This window comes from Charadrius vociferus, unplaced genomic scaffold, assembly GCF_000708025.1.
Source record: "Charadrius vociferus isolate BGI_N301 unplaced genomic scaffold, ASM70802v2 scaffold581, whole genome shotgun sequence".
In the NCBI taxonomy this organism is placed as follows: domain Eukaryota; kingdom Metazoa; phylum Chordata; class Aves; order Charadriiformes; family Charadriidae; genus Charadrius; species Charadrius vociferus.
This window is the reverse complement of record NW_009647024.1, coordinates 15,390-33,426: the sequence shown is the minus strand read 5'-3', so window position 1 is coordinate 33,426 and position 18,037 is coordinate 15,390. Positions and strand designations below refer to the sequence as shown.

The 18,037-nt window shown below is 39.5% G+C and overlaps 1 protein-coding gene across 2 annotated transcripts in view; it reads left to right on the top strand.

Moving 5' to 3' along the window:
- Positions 1-18,037, top strand: part of ERCC8 (excision repair cross-complementation group 8) — a 29,688-nt gene that overhangs the window by 1,915 nt on the left and 9,736 nt on the right. Inside the window, exons 3-8 of one of the 2 annotated variants that reach the window (XM_009895496.1) lie at positions 3,499-3,622; positions 5,154-5,235; positions 5,854-5,922; positions 8,111-8,177; positions 11,013-11,116; positions 16,403-16,527. In XM_009895496.1, the coding sequence (XP_009893798.1) occupies positions 3,499-3,622; positions 5,154-5,235; positions 5,854-5,922; positions 8,111-8,177; positions 11,013-11,116; positions 16,403-16,527 (571 nt within the window). Of the gene's footprint in view, positions 1-3,498; positions 3,623-5,153; positions 5,236-5,853; positions 5,923-8,110; positions 8,178-11,012; positions 11,117-16,402; positions 16,528-18,037 lie in introns of those variants that run through there. The other variant, XM_009895495.1, reaches the window with a different exon arrangement.

The window sequence follows — 18,037 nt, the reverse complement described above, 5'->3', positions numbered from 1 at the left end:
AACCCCCAGCCAGCCACTCGCTCACCCCCCCCCCCCGCAAGTGGCATGGGGAGAAGAATCGGGGCTGGGGGAAGGGAAGGTAAAACTCGCGCATTGAGATAAAGACAGTTTAATAGGACAGCAAAGGAAGAGAAAATGATAGTAGTAAAAGAATATACAAAATGAGTGATGTACAGTGCAGTTGCTCACCACCCACCAATGCCCAGCCGGTCCCCAAGCAGCAATCCCCGATCCCTGTCCCCTTGCTGACCCCCATGTATATCCTGAGCATGATGTCTATGATATGAAATATTTCTTTGGCCAGTTTGAGTTAGTTGTCCTGTCTGTGCTCTCTCTCAGCTTCTGTGGGAAGCTGAAAAACTCCTTGACTGCTTAGAAACAACTAAAAACATTAGTGTGTTATCAACACTATTCTTATCCTAAATCCAAAGCAGAACTATATCAGCTGCTAGTAAGAAAATTAACTCTACCCAAAACCAGGACAGCATAGTTGGTTGGTAGTCTGTTTCTTTAGTAGGTGTTAATTTGCATAGATGTATCTTTTATTTCTTATCAGTTGAGTAAAGGCATAAATTGTAGCACACAAAATCAGATTCTATAAGTACAATGTTGTAAATGATAAGCTTATTAATTATTGCTTAAAGTAACCATAGTAGGTTTTTTGCTTCTATTATTTGTTCCCAGTATTAATGTAGCTTCCTAGTATGTTTTAAATACTTATTGTAGCTAATTAGCTACAGACACAGGTTCAGATATTGGAATATTATTTATGCAGAGTTCCTGACATCATAAAAGAATTTATAATTACCAGTAAGAAACAGTTCCCATCTGACTATCTGGCTTCTGTCTTTGAAGCATATGATAATGATGTGTTGCAAGAAGTTTGCCTGGGTTCCAAGTTTGCAGGGCACAATGCAACTCTGGTCTCAAAGTTGCTTAAAGAATAAGCTCTTGGTAGAGGCCCTTTGAAGCTGTTTCTGAATAGACTCTGAACTGGACCTGCTGTGGGTCTAGTAGTTTAGAACGTCAGATGAGATAATTCCTCATGGTAGACTATGACTTACACAGTGCTTTCTCTTCTAGAAATGTGGGACCACTGTTGCAAAACCCAAGAACATTCCTTGTTCCACTAGGAGTCAGCACACAGAGCTTTACATGGTTTCATATGATCCATGCTGTCTTGTGCCAAAAACTGGCATTTGAGTAACTGAACAATACCAGCTTCTAGTAATATATATTTGATGCTCGTGTGTAAGGTTGCCTCCTCTACTCAAAACCTGTCTAGGAAGTGGCCTGTCTAGCAGTGACCTTACTATCCATAGAATTAATTCTGTATTTTTCTTTGGTAGAAAAGGTTGGGATATTCTGACTAGTGCGGGAAAATACTGCATGTAAGATGAACTGGGAATAACAGAGACCCCTGAAACGTGAAGCCAGGCTGGATGGCATGTGGCCACTAAGCCTAGCCAAATCAAAGGTGATTTCTTCAGAGCTACTCAAGAGTTTTTTAGTTTATTCCTCAGCCCTCTGGATTATGGACGAAGTGATTGCTCTGGTGCAGTGCTGAACAATCGAATGTTGTGCAGTTACATTTATTGTACCGGGATAATTAGTTTCATGAGTTTAGATTTTTCTGCACAGGGCATACAAATGCCTCCACAGGAGTAAGTTCACACTGAGTCAGGCTTGATTTCCTGGCACTGCAGGTACTGAAGATTTTTAGCTTGACCCCCGCTGTAGAATAAGTACACAAAATCTGTTGATTTTCAGCACCATGGCAAAGTAACAGGCTATTCTTGGGTATGCCTCAGAGGTAGGCAATGCAGGTGTTACTAAACTAAGCGCAACAGTTGCACAATAGTTCTTACTTACTATTGTCAGTGCTGGCTTCAGGCTAGCTCTGTTTAACAACATCTTCTGAGCTTTCTGTCAACCCAAGCATGCAGGAAGGTTGATTAGGTGTAGTGCCAGATCTATACAGAAGATCTGCATCTGTGTTTACACAATGATACCCCTGAATAGTTCTCACTTTGGAGGCCAGGACACTTGAGAGAACAATACAAAGATAATAGCTGAAGTGAAGAAACCTTGTGGGCCCTTCCGTAGCTGCACATGGAGCCTGTTGGACTATGTTTGTATGCGTGCTGCATCTGGCTGGGATGGAGTTAACTTTCTTCATAGTAGCTTGTATGTTGCTATGTTTTGGATTTGTGACCAGTCTTGATAACACACTTCAGCTATTGCTGAACGGTGCTTGTGTATTGTTGAGGCATTCTCCATTCCTCACTCTGCCCCCTCAGCAAGTAGATTGGGGGTAGACAAGAGGCTGTGAGGGAGCACATTTGGGACGCCAGACCCAAATTGACCAAAAGGATATTGATATTCCATACCATACAATGTCATGTGCAGCAATAAAAGGGGGATGGGGGTGGGGGGGGTGAGTTTTCAAGGGGTTGCCATTGCTTGGGTTCTGGCTAGTCATCAGTCAGCCTATGATGAGGGATTGCTTTTGCCTCACTTGGGTTTTGGTTATTGGTTTGGGGCTTTTTTGGTGGGTGGTTTTGTTCTGTTTCCTTTTACTTATTGAAATGTATTTACCTCAACCCACACATTTTCTCACCTTTGCCATTTGAATTCTCTCCCTCATCCCATTGCAGAAGGGCAGTAAGCGAGTGGTGGTGCTTAGCTGCGTAGGATTAACCCACATCAACGTGGTAGTTCTGAGTCTGGGAGTGTGGCTTTGGGCCCTGAAGCTGGATCTATGTGGATCCAGCTCAGGTATGAGTAGCCCAGCAGGTATGTGAAACCTGTGTTGTTCAGAGCCTGCTCAGTTGAATCATATCCTCGAGCTGTCAACATTGGCTCTGGTGTCCCTTCTTCCCACCCCTGTTAATGTATTATTAATTATATTACATTCTGTTGCTATGCACAGTTGAGTTGAAAGTTTCATATTGTTCTTCCTCTTTCATTTTGAATGCAAAAATAATAAGCTCTCAGTAACTCAGTCCACTGCTATCTGGTGACTTCGGTAGACATGAATTTCCATATAACTGTGTAGCTGTAATTATTAGTTAATAATCATGAATTTTTTGAACTGTATATGTGATTTTATTTTTTCAGTGGGTCCATTTCTAAGACAGTGGGATTCCACAAGCTTAAATGGTTTGCGGTATTAGGCCCTCAATTTAAACGATAGGTCTTTAAACGTTAAAAATTTAAAATATCAAAAGATATGAATATTTTGTGCCTCAGACTGACTTAACTTGAGATATCCTATAGATACCGTATTTTGAAAAGTAAATTATCTGTAGTTTCTTGAAATGAGGACTCAAAAGTAATTAACATTGGTTGAGCACCAAAACAGCTAGTTCTTGAAAACTTCAGTACAAATTGAAAAAAAATATTTAAACTATGTTTGCAACTTGTCATCAAATATCAAGACAGCTATAAGGTGATTATCAAGGCTCTAACCAGTTGGAATCTTCTCTTTGATTTTAGGAGCCATCCTGATGTACATAGATTCAGTGTGGAGACAGTCCAGTGGTATCCTCATGACACTGGCATGTTTACATCCAGCTCATTTGATAAAACCTTGAAAATATGGGATACAAATACTTTACAAGTAAGAGAGAATTTCTACAGCTTGCAGACTTCTTTGAATACGTTACTCATTCTGCTTCTGCAGTTCTCCCAAAGACAACAGGACGAAGCATCCAGAAGGATAAAAACTGATTGTTAGAACAGCTGATTGTTAGAACTGTGGGTGCAGCAGCAGGGTGGCATGGTTCTGGCATTCATGCATACCTTGGTGTGTACCTGTCTGTTTCTGAAGACCTGAATGTCTAAACTGTATGAGAGCTTGGGGCAAATCCTTTCTGCTTTTGCTGTGAACGGGAATACAGCTAGTTGAATTCATGCTGTGTAAACTTGTCTGCCAAGGACTGGTCTGAAGTTCATTCTTGGGGATTGTTTAGTGTAATAGTGGTGTACAGCACACTAATTATTTTTAGTAACCAAGGCCTAAGTACTGCTTTTGGAGGACTGGTGGTCTTGGCATTCGGGGTCATTAGGTCTAAAATTCTGCTGTTGTAAGCACTATAGACATAATTTCTAAAAGATGGTGGAGAAGGAGGGAAACTATTAAGAAAATGCTAGCCAAAGTAACTGGCGTTATTAAAGTAAACAGATTCTGTAGGATTTTAATTTGCTTTGACTCACTAATCCTCGCATGTAATTGTTGAACTATGAATTCATGACTGCAGCTTATCCTGTTTCTGGTATGAATGTATTAATAGATTTACACTGACGCTGTTTGAATGTTGTTTCGTGCATAGTGAAAGAATTTCAAAAAAATAAGAGGTCTGTCATCCTAGGGACACAACAAATAATAAATTTTGACCTCTTTTTTTGTGATACGTGAAGTTGTATTTGCACTTACTAAACCTCGTAAATGCAAAGTTCAATTCACTTTGCAGGTAGTTCTGTGAGCATCACATAAAATACACAGTGCAAATATGAAGGTTATTGATTGACCTGTTCTGCCACCACATAGCGTATTTGAAAACACAGACAACTTAGTTTTAAGGGGTTTTTTTTATTATATACAGTATTTTAGAGAGAGGCAACAAAAAGAATTGTACCTGAAAGAAATTGTACTCATTATTAAAGCCAATAATGTATTTCATTAATTTTTAACAGTCACAAGGGAGCTAATAATTTTGTGTGGTTTGGGTTTTTTTTTGAGGAATTTAAGATAGTATGTGACGTTTGTGAATGACAAGGGTCTCCTGAATTTAGTCTAAGTGCCTCTTTCCTGTTGACTTCTATCTCCGTAGTATAACCTTCTCATTTGCTGGGGCTTTTCTTGCTAGCTTTTTTAATTTTTGGTATTTTTTTCGTAATTTCCATTCATGCTTTCAATTAGCCAATTTTCTTGATCTTTCTTTTGGGTCATCTCTGAGCTCTGGCATAGTTGTTCTGGTGTTGGAAACAGACTTACTTACTTTGCAATATTTGCGTGATCGGATTCCTAACAAAAGGAGTTATTGTAATAGTCTCGTTTGTAGCTGTTACTTGAAAAAATGCTTAATAATGAGGACTTACATTCTGATAACATCCTTGCACTGTGATTAATTTAATCTTTTTATTATCAGCCTGCAGATGTATTTCACTTTGAGGGAACAGTCTATAGCCATCACATGTCTCCAGTTGCTACAAAGCATTGTTTAATTGCAGGTATGTATGTGTTTTTAAGAAATGTCTCATGTATTTTGGGCTTATAGTAACAAGCAAGTAATATTCAGTAGGGTTTTTTTCCCCTCCCCTGTCTTAATTTTACATAATTTGAGTTTTCATAAGGCATAAAGTCATTGGTAAAATAAAGTATTATCAGTTAATCGGATTATGTTGATGAGAATATCATGTTTGTTCTTCTGAAATAATGCATCAATCAATTCTCCTTCTAAATAACATTTCCTAGCTATAATTAGATTACCTTTCATTACAAAAGTTAGCATTTGAAGGTTATTAGATCCAAACATAGTAAATTGTGTAAATAGGGGTGTGTGTGTATTGCATACATGTACACAATTTAACTAAGTTTAGCAAAAAACATATTTAAAGAGGAGCTGTTTTTAAGTTTCATAAGTACTGTCCTATTTACCCCCATTCCTGAATTTTGTTTGTTATATGATAAATTTACTTGGACTAAAAATGTAAATCTATTAATAGAATGCATTGCTCTGACTAAATAAACTGTTTTCTTCTATTTCTTCGTCACTGCTGAGATTTTTTGTTGTTGTTCTCTCAAATGCTGGGGATTTTTTTAGCTGTCTTTTGTTTCTCTTGTTACAGTTGGTACCAAAAACCCCAAAGTACAGCTGTGTGACTTGAAGTCTGGATCCTGTTCTCACATTCTGCAGGGTACTTTTTAGTCTGAAACATAAATGTTAAACAATAACTACTTTGAGTAAAACAAGTCCTGTAAAGAAACACTGTATACAATGTATTCTTTGTTAGTAACATGACTGACTTATTTATTGCCCCTTGTGAAAGTTACACAGTGGCAAAAGATTCTTCTGGGTATTAGTCTAGTGCTAATGAATTGCAGAATACAAATACTAATTAATGAACAGTTATTACAGATGTTTGGGCATTTTCATGAGCTAATCAATAGTGATTACTATTTATTACATGGTTAAGTGTAGACATTGGGTTTGTGTTCATGGAAATTCAATAAGGGGTGCTGGGTATTAAAAAAAAACACCAAACAAACAAACACAAAACAATCCAAAACCAAAAACAATCAAAAAACCCCCACCCAAACAACCAAAAGACCAATCAAAAACCCCTACCAAAACAATAAAGCCTTCACTGTTTTGGACAACATATCCTGTGGAGGGTCTTCTGTGGATTTGTGTAGAAATTTCTGTGTAACAAGGAACATACTACTTGCTATAGAAGGGTAGTATCTAATCGTATGGATTTACTTAATTCAGTAGACATAGGGGCTTATTGTTCCATAATCCATTACTTTTTGCATGTAATGAGAATTTGCTCTTAATGTCTCTTTTCTAATGTTTACTTTTTGGAGTATGACTATATATACACATGCTCAAGTGAAGACAATTACAAGGTAAATCATCATGCTTCAAACCAGCAGGGTACGAACCAGATCTGATGTAGAAACTGTAAAGAAGTGTTACCTCAGGCAGCAATGTGTAAATGCAGATCTATTTCTTCACTGGCCAGCTCAAGCCTAGAAGCAGCCTAGGTGCTTTCATCTGATGCATAACTTAAGCCATTATGTCCTTCTGAACTGAATCAGCCCCAATGGGCATCTCAGTGTTCTGTTTCTAAAACTGAGGGCACCAGAGAGTGCAGACACAAAAATAGTTCGATAGACAATCAGTTTAGTTTCAGCAAGGCATCTTAATTTTGACATAAGAGTTAGTGCTTTCCAGGCACAAGCTGGTTGTGTCTTTTTACACAGCTTGGTACAGTTAGCTCAAGTGCAATATCAGAGGAACAAGTGGAAGCAGATTATGTCCTCCACTAAATATAAGCCAATAATTCTTTACAGAACTTGAATCACGTGTCTTGAAAATAGGTGTGAGTATTTATCACATAGGCTAACTCTAGCATCTGAAATGGAGCTAAATGCTTGTCTGTAGTTTACTTAATGGATCCAACTAAATGTGTCTGCCCTGAGCCTTCTGAGTGTATCCTGTAGTACCTGTATTATGGAGATTTTTTGCATTATCCTGGGCATCACAGCCCTTTGATTACTTCAGGTAGTGGAATACCAACTACCAGAAGATGTGCGAGAAACAAGGTGGTTCACATAGCGTTAAACTGCATTAGCAAAAATATATTTGTATAACTTAGATTATTTTTCAGCAATGTGTTTCTATTATTACATGAAGCATGATTGCAATCTTTCCATTTAGGACACTTTATGCTTCCTATTGTCATATTTGTTTAACATTTTAAAAACTTCACAAGTTTTAAAGTGTGTGTGTGTATGTATATATATATTACTTGCCACTAAGCTGCACTGGGTATGACATTGCTAAGAAGACATTTATCTTAATATCTTAATACTTCAGACCTAATTTGGGGAAAAAATATCCCACATTCAGGACAAAAGTATTTGAGTATAAGGTGAATAAAGTTTTAATCTTAAGTACAGAAGGTATATATACTTTTTATTAAATGTTTTGAAAGGATTTGAAGAAAAACAGATGGAAAGTTCCTTCTGTGTGTGAGAATACCAGTGCTAACACAAAATTTAATAACAGTATTTAAGGTAAACTGAGTAACTGTGACTGCTATAATGTGTTTTGCATAGGTAGAACCATCTTTGTTCTCAAAAGTTACATATATGTGATACTCCATTTATCACTTTCAGTTCACTGCAATCCTACTCAAGCAAGAGGAAGAAAGAGAAATAACCTCTAGCCTAAAATAATATATTTTCACAAAAATCAAATTCATATTACAATTTAGATTATTGTTCTGGATTGGTGGATCCTACAGAAATAGGTATTTGCTTTTACTTTTAGTTATTTACATAAAATGGGGTGTGTAATCTTTTTCATATAATTTTTAGGTCACAGGCAAGAAGTACTAGCAGTGTCTTGGTCCCCACGTCATGAATATGTTTTGGCAACAGCAAGGTAGGATGTTGCTGGACTGTTATATGCACTAAAAATGTCTGATGGTAAAATTTTAAATATTCATTATGCATGTTTTTTACAATTCAAATTCACTCTTAAAGTTAATCTTCATGATTTACTGTAACCTATTCACAGTTTTGTAGATCTTGTCTAGAAAAACTAAGCCTGAAGAGCTATCCGAGTGATACTTATTTTATAGGAAGATTGTACAGAATTTTGAAATGGTAACTGCAGTTAAAGGTATAAGAAAATGATAGAACAGTATAGAGATACTTAGTTCTTACTGTTTATTAGTGTGTGCATAGCTAATCTGTTTTATAACAAAGTAAAACATGTTTAGCTCAAAGTACCATCCTGATTGATCATGCTCCATTATGTCAAAGAGCATAAATCAGGTAGCTCAGCTGACAGGTAATAGCTTTCCAAGCTGCAGTAATGCAGTGAGTATGGGCTGTAGGTTGATACTCCTGGGCCTAGTTTTGGGGTTGGTTTTGGTTTTTTGGTTTTTTTTTTTCATTCCAGCCATTTTCAGCCTAAAGGATCCTCTTGGCTTTCCTATAACTTTTACATATGTTAGCTTTTGATTATAATGTGACATTTCTCATTTTCATGGTTGCAATGTTTTTTCTTTTGAATTGCAGAGAGGAACGGTTCTTGTGTAAGTTGAGAGTGAATTTTGAATAAGTTGTCAGAATTGCATACCCTTGGCTTCTGATGCAAGCTTCTGAAAAGCTCGATACAGTTTTTCTAACAGTGTGATTTGTCTGTTTGTTTTATCAAATGAAAAATTGTTCACTTGGTTTTCCATCACAGAAATAGTAGCAAATTTTGCCTATTAAGTATTGACTTACTGACATCTCCTGAAACATTTTGCTTCAAAGTCATAACTATAAACTGCATCTACCTATGTCGTCATGTTGCCTTATTATAATTGCATGTTACACATGTTTCTTATGGCTCCATTACTTAATTCAGTACTATAGTTGGACTACTAGTTCCTAATAACATAACTCAGTTTTGCCATCTGCTAAGACAAATATGGGCAAGAACTGGCAACACTGAGATAACTAAGAGGTAGTGAAGAGAGCAGTGGTACTGCTAAAAAGAGAATCTGGACTAATCTTGTGTATCAGGAGATGTGACTGTTTTCCAAGACAATTGTATGGTTGCTTGTGATCACTTCAAGGGAGGGAAAATATATTTTTGGAGTTTATGTAGCTTGCATGTGAAACCTGTTATTTCAAATTTCTCTATGTGATGCTCAGCTCTTCCATAGTTTTTGGCAGGAGATTGGAATGGTCAGAGAAGAGACATGGTTTCTGGGTCTTTTTCACACACTTCCATTTCAGGCACTAGAGAAAAGTATAACCTCTTTCTTGCTCATTAGAACCGGCTAGAAAAGATTAGCCAATGGAAACTGCATCATCAAAATAGACAACTGTAGGCTTTTGTAATAAGGAAACTCTTTCTATGCCTTTGTTAAGAATATATCAATGAACTACTTGCAGTTTGTTGCTCAATTTACAGTCAGCTTGTACCTCAGTGATATCTCTGTTCACAGTCTTAGAATTTATTTGCAGCAAAGTAGTGTGTTGACAGCATGTTCAGTTGGAATACCACTTGGAAGTTAAGAGAATCCATCTGTAGTGGAGGGGAGCACAAAAGAACAAATTAGTCATTAGCTTTGTCAGATGCAGAACAGATAAGGAATAAGAGTTGGGTTTGCTCTGGTCAGTTGGTATATGTATACTATATATATTCCTGATATTAATGCACTGATCTAACTTGAGAATACACAGAAAAAAGTACTTCAATTAGAAGACTGCTTATCTAAGAAGCAATTTGATTTGGTATATTTTGCAGCCGTAGATCAGAGAGATGCAGTTGGTTTTGTTCAGCTGCCATGAAAACTCATTTGTGCTCTTGGGTGTTTTTTTTTTCTCCAATAGAACAGTTAAGTTGCTGGGAACTGTACAAATAGTTCTAGTAAATACATCTACACTGGTGACTTAGTGCATGGGAAGTGGTCCTTTCTGTGAATTTACCTATTATCTATGCCTGGGAATCTTGGGGTGCACACGAAAGTATACTACTGGAATGTTCACATCGAGGTGCCTTACAAAGCGCACTGCCTGCAATATTGCTGTCTAAGCATGTACCTAAGTACCAACAGTAATCATAGCTTTTGTTGCTGGCAAAGACACAATGTGAGCAAAGCATGAGCGTGCAGCCTGGGAACCAGAATGACTCACAGCAGCTTGATCTTTCCCTCCTTGTGCCACCCTGGTCGCGTAGACAAAGCCAGTGACTTCCTACAGAAGCAAACTCTCAGTGTTTCTCTGCCATAACACTGTATGACAACAGAGCATATAGCTCTATCCAGCCTATATGTATGTATCCAACTTTTGTACAAGTCATACTGTAGATTTGTGATAGCCAGAGCCTGAGTTCCCAGACAACCATTACAAACAGTGCTGGAGTCTGTAGCAACAGTTTAATCCATAGCAGAATTAGCAGGTTTATTCCTAGTCTGTTTATGTATGCAAGGGTGTTATGTTGTAGACAGAGGCGAGTGTATTGTGTTGTAGACAGAGGTTCACTACTAACTTAGGTGCCCGTGGTATACTAGCTATATTTGTTAATACATGTACATCAGTGTCAGAATTTTGTCTTAAAAATCTTTTCATGAAATTTTATTGCCTTGAATGTGACTCCATGATGAGTAGTTCAGAATAGTTGCTGGACCAGGGTGAGTGCCAGGTGGGTTGGCTGAAGACAGTCATTGAACCAGGGTGCACACAATTTCCCTAATATATGCAAATCTGTTTTTCTTAGTGCTGACAGTAGAGTAAAATTATGGGATGTGAGGAGAGCATCTGGATGTCTGAGTACGCTTGATCAGCACAATGGAGAAAAGTCCAAAGCATCTTCTGAGGCAGGTAATACAGGATATAACTGGTGGTAATCCTTATGTAACTAGAAGCATTCTTGCATTTCATACATGTGTTGAATACTAAGACCAGCAAGGAGAGTAGGGACAATCCACTTGTTATGTACTGCGTAGCACAGGCCATTGAATGTTATTGAGTTACTTCTGTTGTTACAATGTTGTGGATGGGGATCTTGTTCAGAGAAATCTCCGTGGCAACAGTATTGTATCCATGTTTTTCCCCCTTAAATGAGAAATTTTGCCATCCATTTTATGGGTGGAAGAATTCATTCCTGTGTAGATTAGTCTTCATACAAACAGCAATCACTTCATACTTCATAAGCTGTTCCAGTAGTTAATTGCCATCCTTTAAAAACAGGCAATATAAACAAAACCCACAAAAGCACATTCCTTTTTCTCTTTAAATTAGTCTTGCTTCCAATGCAAGACTCTAGAATGTTTTCTCATATGTGGTGCCATAAAATCAGTTATATTCTTTTTATACTGCATAAAGTATACAACAGAGTATAAATTTATGATTATAAATAATTTTATGGGAAGCTAAATTAAACTCTTATTTCAATACAGTCAAATATATTAATGGTGCCTTGTATCAGATGGAAGAAGGGAGTTTACAATAGGTGGAAGAAGGGGCTGACCGCTTGGGATGAGTATAAGAATGCTGTCAGGGTATGCGGGGAGGAAACAAGAAAAGCCAAGGCAGTCTTGGAATTGAACAGGCCTTGATTCTCATGGGGGACTTCAACTACCCTGATATCTGCTGGGAAGGCCACACAGCTGGGCATGTACAGTCCAGGAGGTTCCTCCAGTGCATTGATGAGAACTTTTTGACTCAGGTGGTGGAGGAGCCCACAAGGAGAGGTGCTCTACTGGACCTGGTACTGACAAACAAAGAGGGACTGGTGGAGGATGTAAAGGTTGGGGGCAGACTGGGCTGCAGCGATCATGAGAAGATAGAGTTCAGGATTAAGTGCAGTATAGACAAAATGACAAGTAGAGTTGAAACCTTAAACTTCAGGGGGGAGAGGTGCTTTACTGGACCTGATACTCACAAACAAAGAGGGACTGGTGGAGGATGTAAAGGTTGGGGGCAGACTGGGCTGCAGCGATCATGAGAAGATAGAGTTCAGGATTAAGTGTAGAATAGACAAAATGACAAGTAGAGTTGAAACCCTAAACTTCAGGAGGGCTAAATTTGATCGTTTCAAAGAATTGCTTGGGCAAATCCCATGGGAAAGGGCTCTAGAGGGTAAGGGGGCTCTAGAGAGCTGGCTGCTATTTAAGCGTCACCTCCTCCAAGCTCAGGATCAGTGCATCCCAAAGAGAAAGAAATCAGGCAAGGGGAGAAGGAGACCTGCTTGGCTGAGCAGGGACCTTCTGAAAAGGCTCAGGTGGAAGAAGGGAGTTTACAATAGGTGGAAGAAGGGGCTGACTGCTTGGGAGGAATACAAGAATGCTGTCAGGGTATGCAGGGAGGAAACAAGGAAAGCCAAGGCAGCCTTGGAATTGAACCTGGCGAGGGATGTCAAGGCCAACAGGAAGGGTTTCTTTAAGTATATAGGAGACAAAAGGAAAACTAGGGAAAATGTGGGCCCGTTGTTGAATGAGACAGGTGCTGTGGTGACGGATGATGCAGAGAAGGCGGAGTTGCTAAATGCCTTCTTTGCTTCTGTCTTCACTGTTCGGGCCAGTCCTTGTGAGACCCCGACTTTGCAGGTAACAGAGAAAGTCTGGGGGAAACAAGACTATCCCTTGGTTGACAAGGAGCACGTTAAAGATCAGTTAGATAAATTGGATATACATAAATCCATGGGGCCTGATGGGATGCACCCTCGTGTGCTGAGGGAGCTGGGGGAAGTCATTGCTGGGCCTCTCTCCATTATCTTTGAAAGGTCCTGGAGGACAGGTGAGGTGCCTGAGGACTGGAGGATAGCCAATGTCACTCCAGTCTTCAAAAAGGGCAGGAAGGATGACCCGGGAAACTACAGGCCGGTCAGCCTCACCTCCATCCCTGGGAAGATGATGGAGCAGCTTGTTCTGGGAGTCATCTCAAAGCACCTGGATGAAAAGAAGATTATCAGAAGTAGTCAACATGGATTCACCAAGGGGAAGTCATGTCTGACTAATCTGATAGCCTTCTATGACAAAGTAACTAGATGGGTGGATGAGGGGAGGGCAGTGGATGTTGTCTACCTTGACTTTGGCAAGGCTTTCGACACTGTCTCCCACATCATCCTCACAGGAAAGCTTAGGAAGTGTGGCTTAGATGAATGGACGGTGAGGTGGATTGAGAACTGGCTCACAGATAGAGCTCAGAGGGTTGTGGTTAGTGGCGCAGAGTCTAGTTGGAGGTTAGTAACAAGTGGTGTCCCTCAGGGGTCAGTACTGGGCCCAGTTTTGTTCAACATATTCATCAATGATCTGGATGAAGGGATAGAGTGTACCATCAGCAAGTTTGCTGATGACACAAAACTGGGAGGAGTGGCTGACACGCCAGAAGGCTGTGCTGCCTTACAGCGTGACCTCGCCAGGCTGGAGAGTTGGGCAGAAAGAAACCTTATGAAGTTCAATAAGGGTAAGTGTAGGGTACTGCACCTGGGGAGGAATAACCCCATGCACCAGTACAGGTTGGGGGCTGACCTCCTGGAGAGCAGCTCTGTGGAGAGGGACCTGGGAGTCCTGGTGGACAACAGGATGACCATGAGCCAGCAATGTGCCCTGGTGGCCAAGAAGGCAAATGGCATCCTGGGGTGCATCAAGAAGAGTGTGGCCAGCAGGTCGAGGGAGGTCATCCTCCCCTTCTACTCTGCCCTGGTGAGGCCACATCTGGAGTACTGTGTCCAGTTCTGGGCTCCCCAGTTCAAGAAAGACAGGGATCTTCTGGAGAGGGTCCAGCAAAGGGCTACGAAGATGCTTATTAATACTTACAAGTACTTAAAGGGAGGATGCCAGGGGGATGGGAACAGTCTTTTTTCAGTGGTGCCCAGTGATAGGACGAGGGGTAATGGGCACAAGCTTGAACATAGGAAGTTCCATCTTAACATGAGGAGGAACTTCTTTACTTTGAGGGTGGCAGAGCACTGGCACAGGCTGCCCAGAGAGGTTGTGGAGTCTCCCACTCTGGAGACATTCAAAACCCGCCTGGACGCCGTCCTGTGCAACCTGTTGTAGGTGACCCTGCTCTGGCGGGGGGGTTGGACTAGATGATCTCCAGAAGTCCCTTCCAACCCTGACCATTCTGTGATTCTGTATCAATTGTTATTAGCTACGTTAACGTTTTCACGTCTCCAGGTCACATTTCTGTACAAAAAAAAAAAAAAATAAAAGGGAAGCTGGAAGCTTTTTTGGTCAATTCTGGACAAAAGATATTTAACTTTGGCAGGCCAAAAAAGTGCTTGAATAGTCAAAGCTCTTGAGGTAGCACTATATAGTATTTGGAATTTAATCACAAAGTAGAAACTAGGTATCATGGCTCTGAAAAAAAGGATTTTCGTAGCATAAGTCATAATGATTAAACCTACCAGTCAGTGTGACTTGTTATGTGCTACTTAAATTGCATGTAGAAAAATACTTCACTTTCTGTAAAGTCAAACTAATTTTCCAAAATGTACAGTTAGAGCCTATAAAGTAGCAGTAAGTATCTGTTTTAATAATGATGCTCTGTACTGTGTAAATCGTAGTGTCATAATACAGGTGTTTCATTTTGGCAACTTTAAATTTCACTGAAATTCAAGACATTACTGAGATGAAAATGCTCTGAAGAAGTCTAAAACTTATGAAAAGAGAAAAATTTGAACAAATTTTGTTTTATGAAAAATGAAATTCTGTGCAACTCCCAAGATAATTAGTGCCATTTTACACATTCATTTGAATGACCTGTTTTCTTGTCCAAACACAACTACTTTCTTTCCAACTTTATTTCTCTGTCTGACAGGTTCAAGATCATTTTTTGAGAATCTAATGGCAAGCAGGTAGACTAGGATATTAAATATATTGAAACATAGCTGAACTAAACCAAATGCAGCTAACGTTGTGGGATTTTTTTATAACATCTTTGAAAAACATAACACTTCAGACATATCTAAACTCTGTAGTGTGTACTGCAGTACAATGCAATTTTCAATGAGTTAATTTATGGGCACCATAAATAGGTTTGCTGTGGTAGCACTGAGTTGGATTTTAGCTACTTTAACATACTTACAAATGTGCAGTATTGCAGTGTGAACTCAATGGAATTCATTTATAGTACTCTATAACAATGCAGAATAAAACTGAATATTCAGTTGGAAGGGACCTACAACAATCATCTAGTCCAACTGCCTGACCAATTCAGGGCTGACCAAAGGTTAAAGCATGTTAAGGACATTGTCCAAATGCCTCTTAAACACTGAGAGGCTTGGGGCTTCAACCACCTCTCTGGGAAGCCTCTTCCAGGGTTTGACCTCCCTTTCGGTAGAGCAATGCGTCCTAATCTCCAGTCTAAACCTCCCCTGGCACAGTTTTGAACCATTCCCACGTCTCCTGTAACCGGATAACTAGGAGAAGAGCTCAGCGCCTCCGTCTCCACTTCTCCTCAGGAAGCTGTAGAGAGCAAGGAGATCTCCCTTCAGCCTCCTTAGGCCCAGAACTGCACAGAGTACTCAGGATGAGGCTGCACCAACGCTGAATACAGCAGGATAACCCCCTCTCTTGACCGGCTGGTGATGCTGTGTTTGATGCACCCCAGGATGCAGTTTTCCCTGTTGGCTGCCAGGGCACACTGATGGCTCATACTGAGCCTGCTGCCAACCAACACCGCCGGATCCCTCTCTGCAGGGCTGCTCTGCAGCCACTCCTCTCCCGATTTATCCTTGTGCCTGCTGTCACTCCATCCCATGTGCAGGATCTGGCATTTGGACTTGTTAAATTTCATCCCATTAATCATTGCCCCGTGCTCCAATCTGTCTGGATCCCTCTGCAATGTCTCTTGTGCCACAGGAGAGCCAACAGCACCTCCCAGTTTGGTGTCGTCAGCAAACTTGCTAAAGGTGCATTCAACTCCCGCATCCAGATTGTTGATAAATATATTGAACTGCACTGGCCCTAGAATTGAACCCTGAGGAACACCACTGGTGGTTGGTCGCCAGCCTGATGCTTTTATAAACCAACAGTTAAATTATTAATTTACTGACATGTTACCATTTAAACAGCACTTTCAGTATTGCACATTGAAATAAAAATGTGTATACAAAATAGTAATTCTGTCAAAATCTGAATGAGCTCTTTTTCCTGACAGCAAATACTGCTCACAACGGCAGAGTTAATGGTTTATGCTATACAAATGATGGACTTCATCTGTTGACCATTGGTACAGATGATCGGATGCGACTCTGGAACAGCTCCACTGGTGAAAACACGTTAGTAAGTTTTCAAGCATCTTCAGTTATGTTCTTACTTGCACATAATTTTAGAAGATTTTTAATTTGTGCAGTTTTAATTACAACTTTAGATATTTATTCATTTTTATAACCTTGTCATTAGAAGATGTGAGCATATTTTTTTTTTCAGATTTCTTTTCTTATTTCTACTTATAAAAAAAAAATAGAGTATGAAGAAGCCCAGGTCTACTTAGAAATTGAATATGGTAACTTCAAGTTCATTAATTTGTGAGCATACCTGAAAACACTTCAGACAGTAATGAAAACTTTAATATGCAGTGACAGTTGGTAGAAATTTCTTTTTTTAAAAATATTAGTTGTCAACATGCTATCTACAGGGCAGTTGTCTGTAGCTGAGAGTTTCAGTGATTGACTGCCTTGCTTTCTTACAACTTTCTTTGTGTTTTTCTGGAATCTCTCTTGTGAAGTTGTTTAGCAGTGTTAAAAATATCTACCCCTCTGCATTTACGTTGCAACTGAACAGCGGGGCAGGGGCAGGGGCAGGGGCAGGGGAATTACATCTCTGCTGCTGCTCCACTCCTTTCTATGGCTTGTTTTTTGCTGAAGGTTCCTGTCTTAATTTTCTGTTCAGAAAAAGAAAATTGTTTCCTATGTTTATTTTGAAAGAAGAACGTACTAGGTAAGTCAGTTTCCATGGGATTTTAGCCAATTATGATATTATGGTCTGTTATTGCTGTCAGGAAATTAAGACATTTTATTCCACCTTAGAAATATTTTGCTTTGCTGCTTAGTTTCAGATCACAGCAAAAAGAATTCCTTATAGACGTTTAAATGAAAGGACTTTTCTATCTCCATGCTACCCATGTTTGCCAGCTTGTTCTCAGCACTTCATATACAGACATCTTTCTGTCTTCAAATCACCATTGCCAAAGTAGATAATACAGTTTGTTCACTCTCCTATCACCAGCTGGATCATTGTTTCTTGTTTTTCTGTGCCTGTTAGTTCATTGACTTGTTTCATAGGCTATTTTACAATTTTCTTATTTGGTATGGAATAGCTTGATGCTGCCTTGCTTTTTCAAGTCCAGAATTATGTTGTCCAGCATACTGTATTTTCACACACTGCCCAGAGGTATTGCTTAAAATAAATTTAACGCACCAGCAGACAAATGCATGTACAGGCAATACAAGTTCACACCATAGTCCCTTTATTTCCCCTACTAGCCAGTCCTTTTGATCTCTGTAATTTTTTTCTATACCTTTCAAAAGGTATAGAAATTCAGCCATGCATATGAATTTTTTTGAGCAATGGGCCAAATTTGTGGCCTACTGAATTGTTTCAGTTAGAGAAATGTATGTTGGAGTCATACACATCTTCTGTAAATCCTTTATCACAAAAAGGAATAGAAAGCCCCAATTCACTGAGTATAGGAAGAATCAAACAGAAGGAAGCAGGTTTTCTGTTTGTCTGTGTGTTCAAAGGACAAAGCCAGTTTTTAAGATCTTTCTTCAGTTCTTGTTTTGGCAGCATC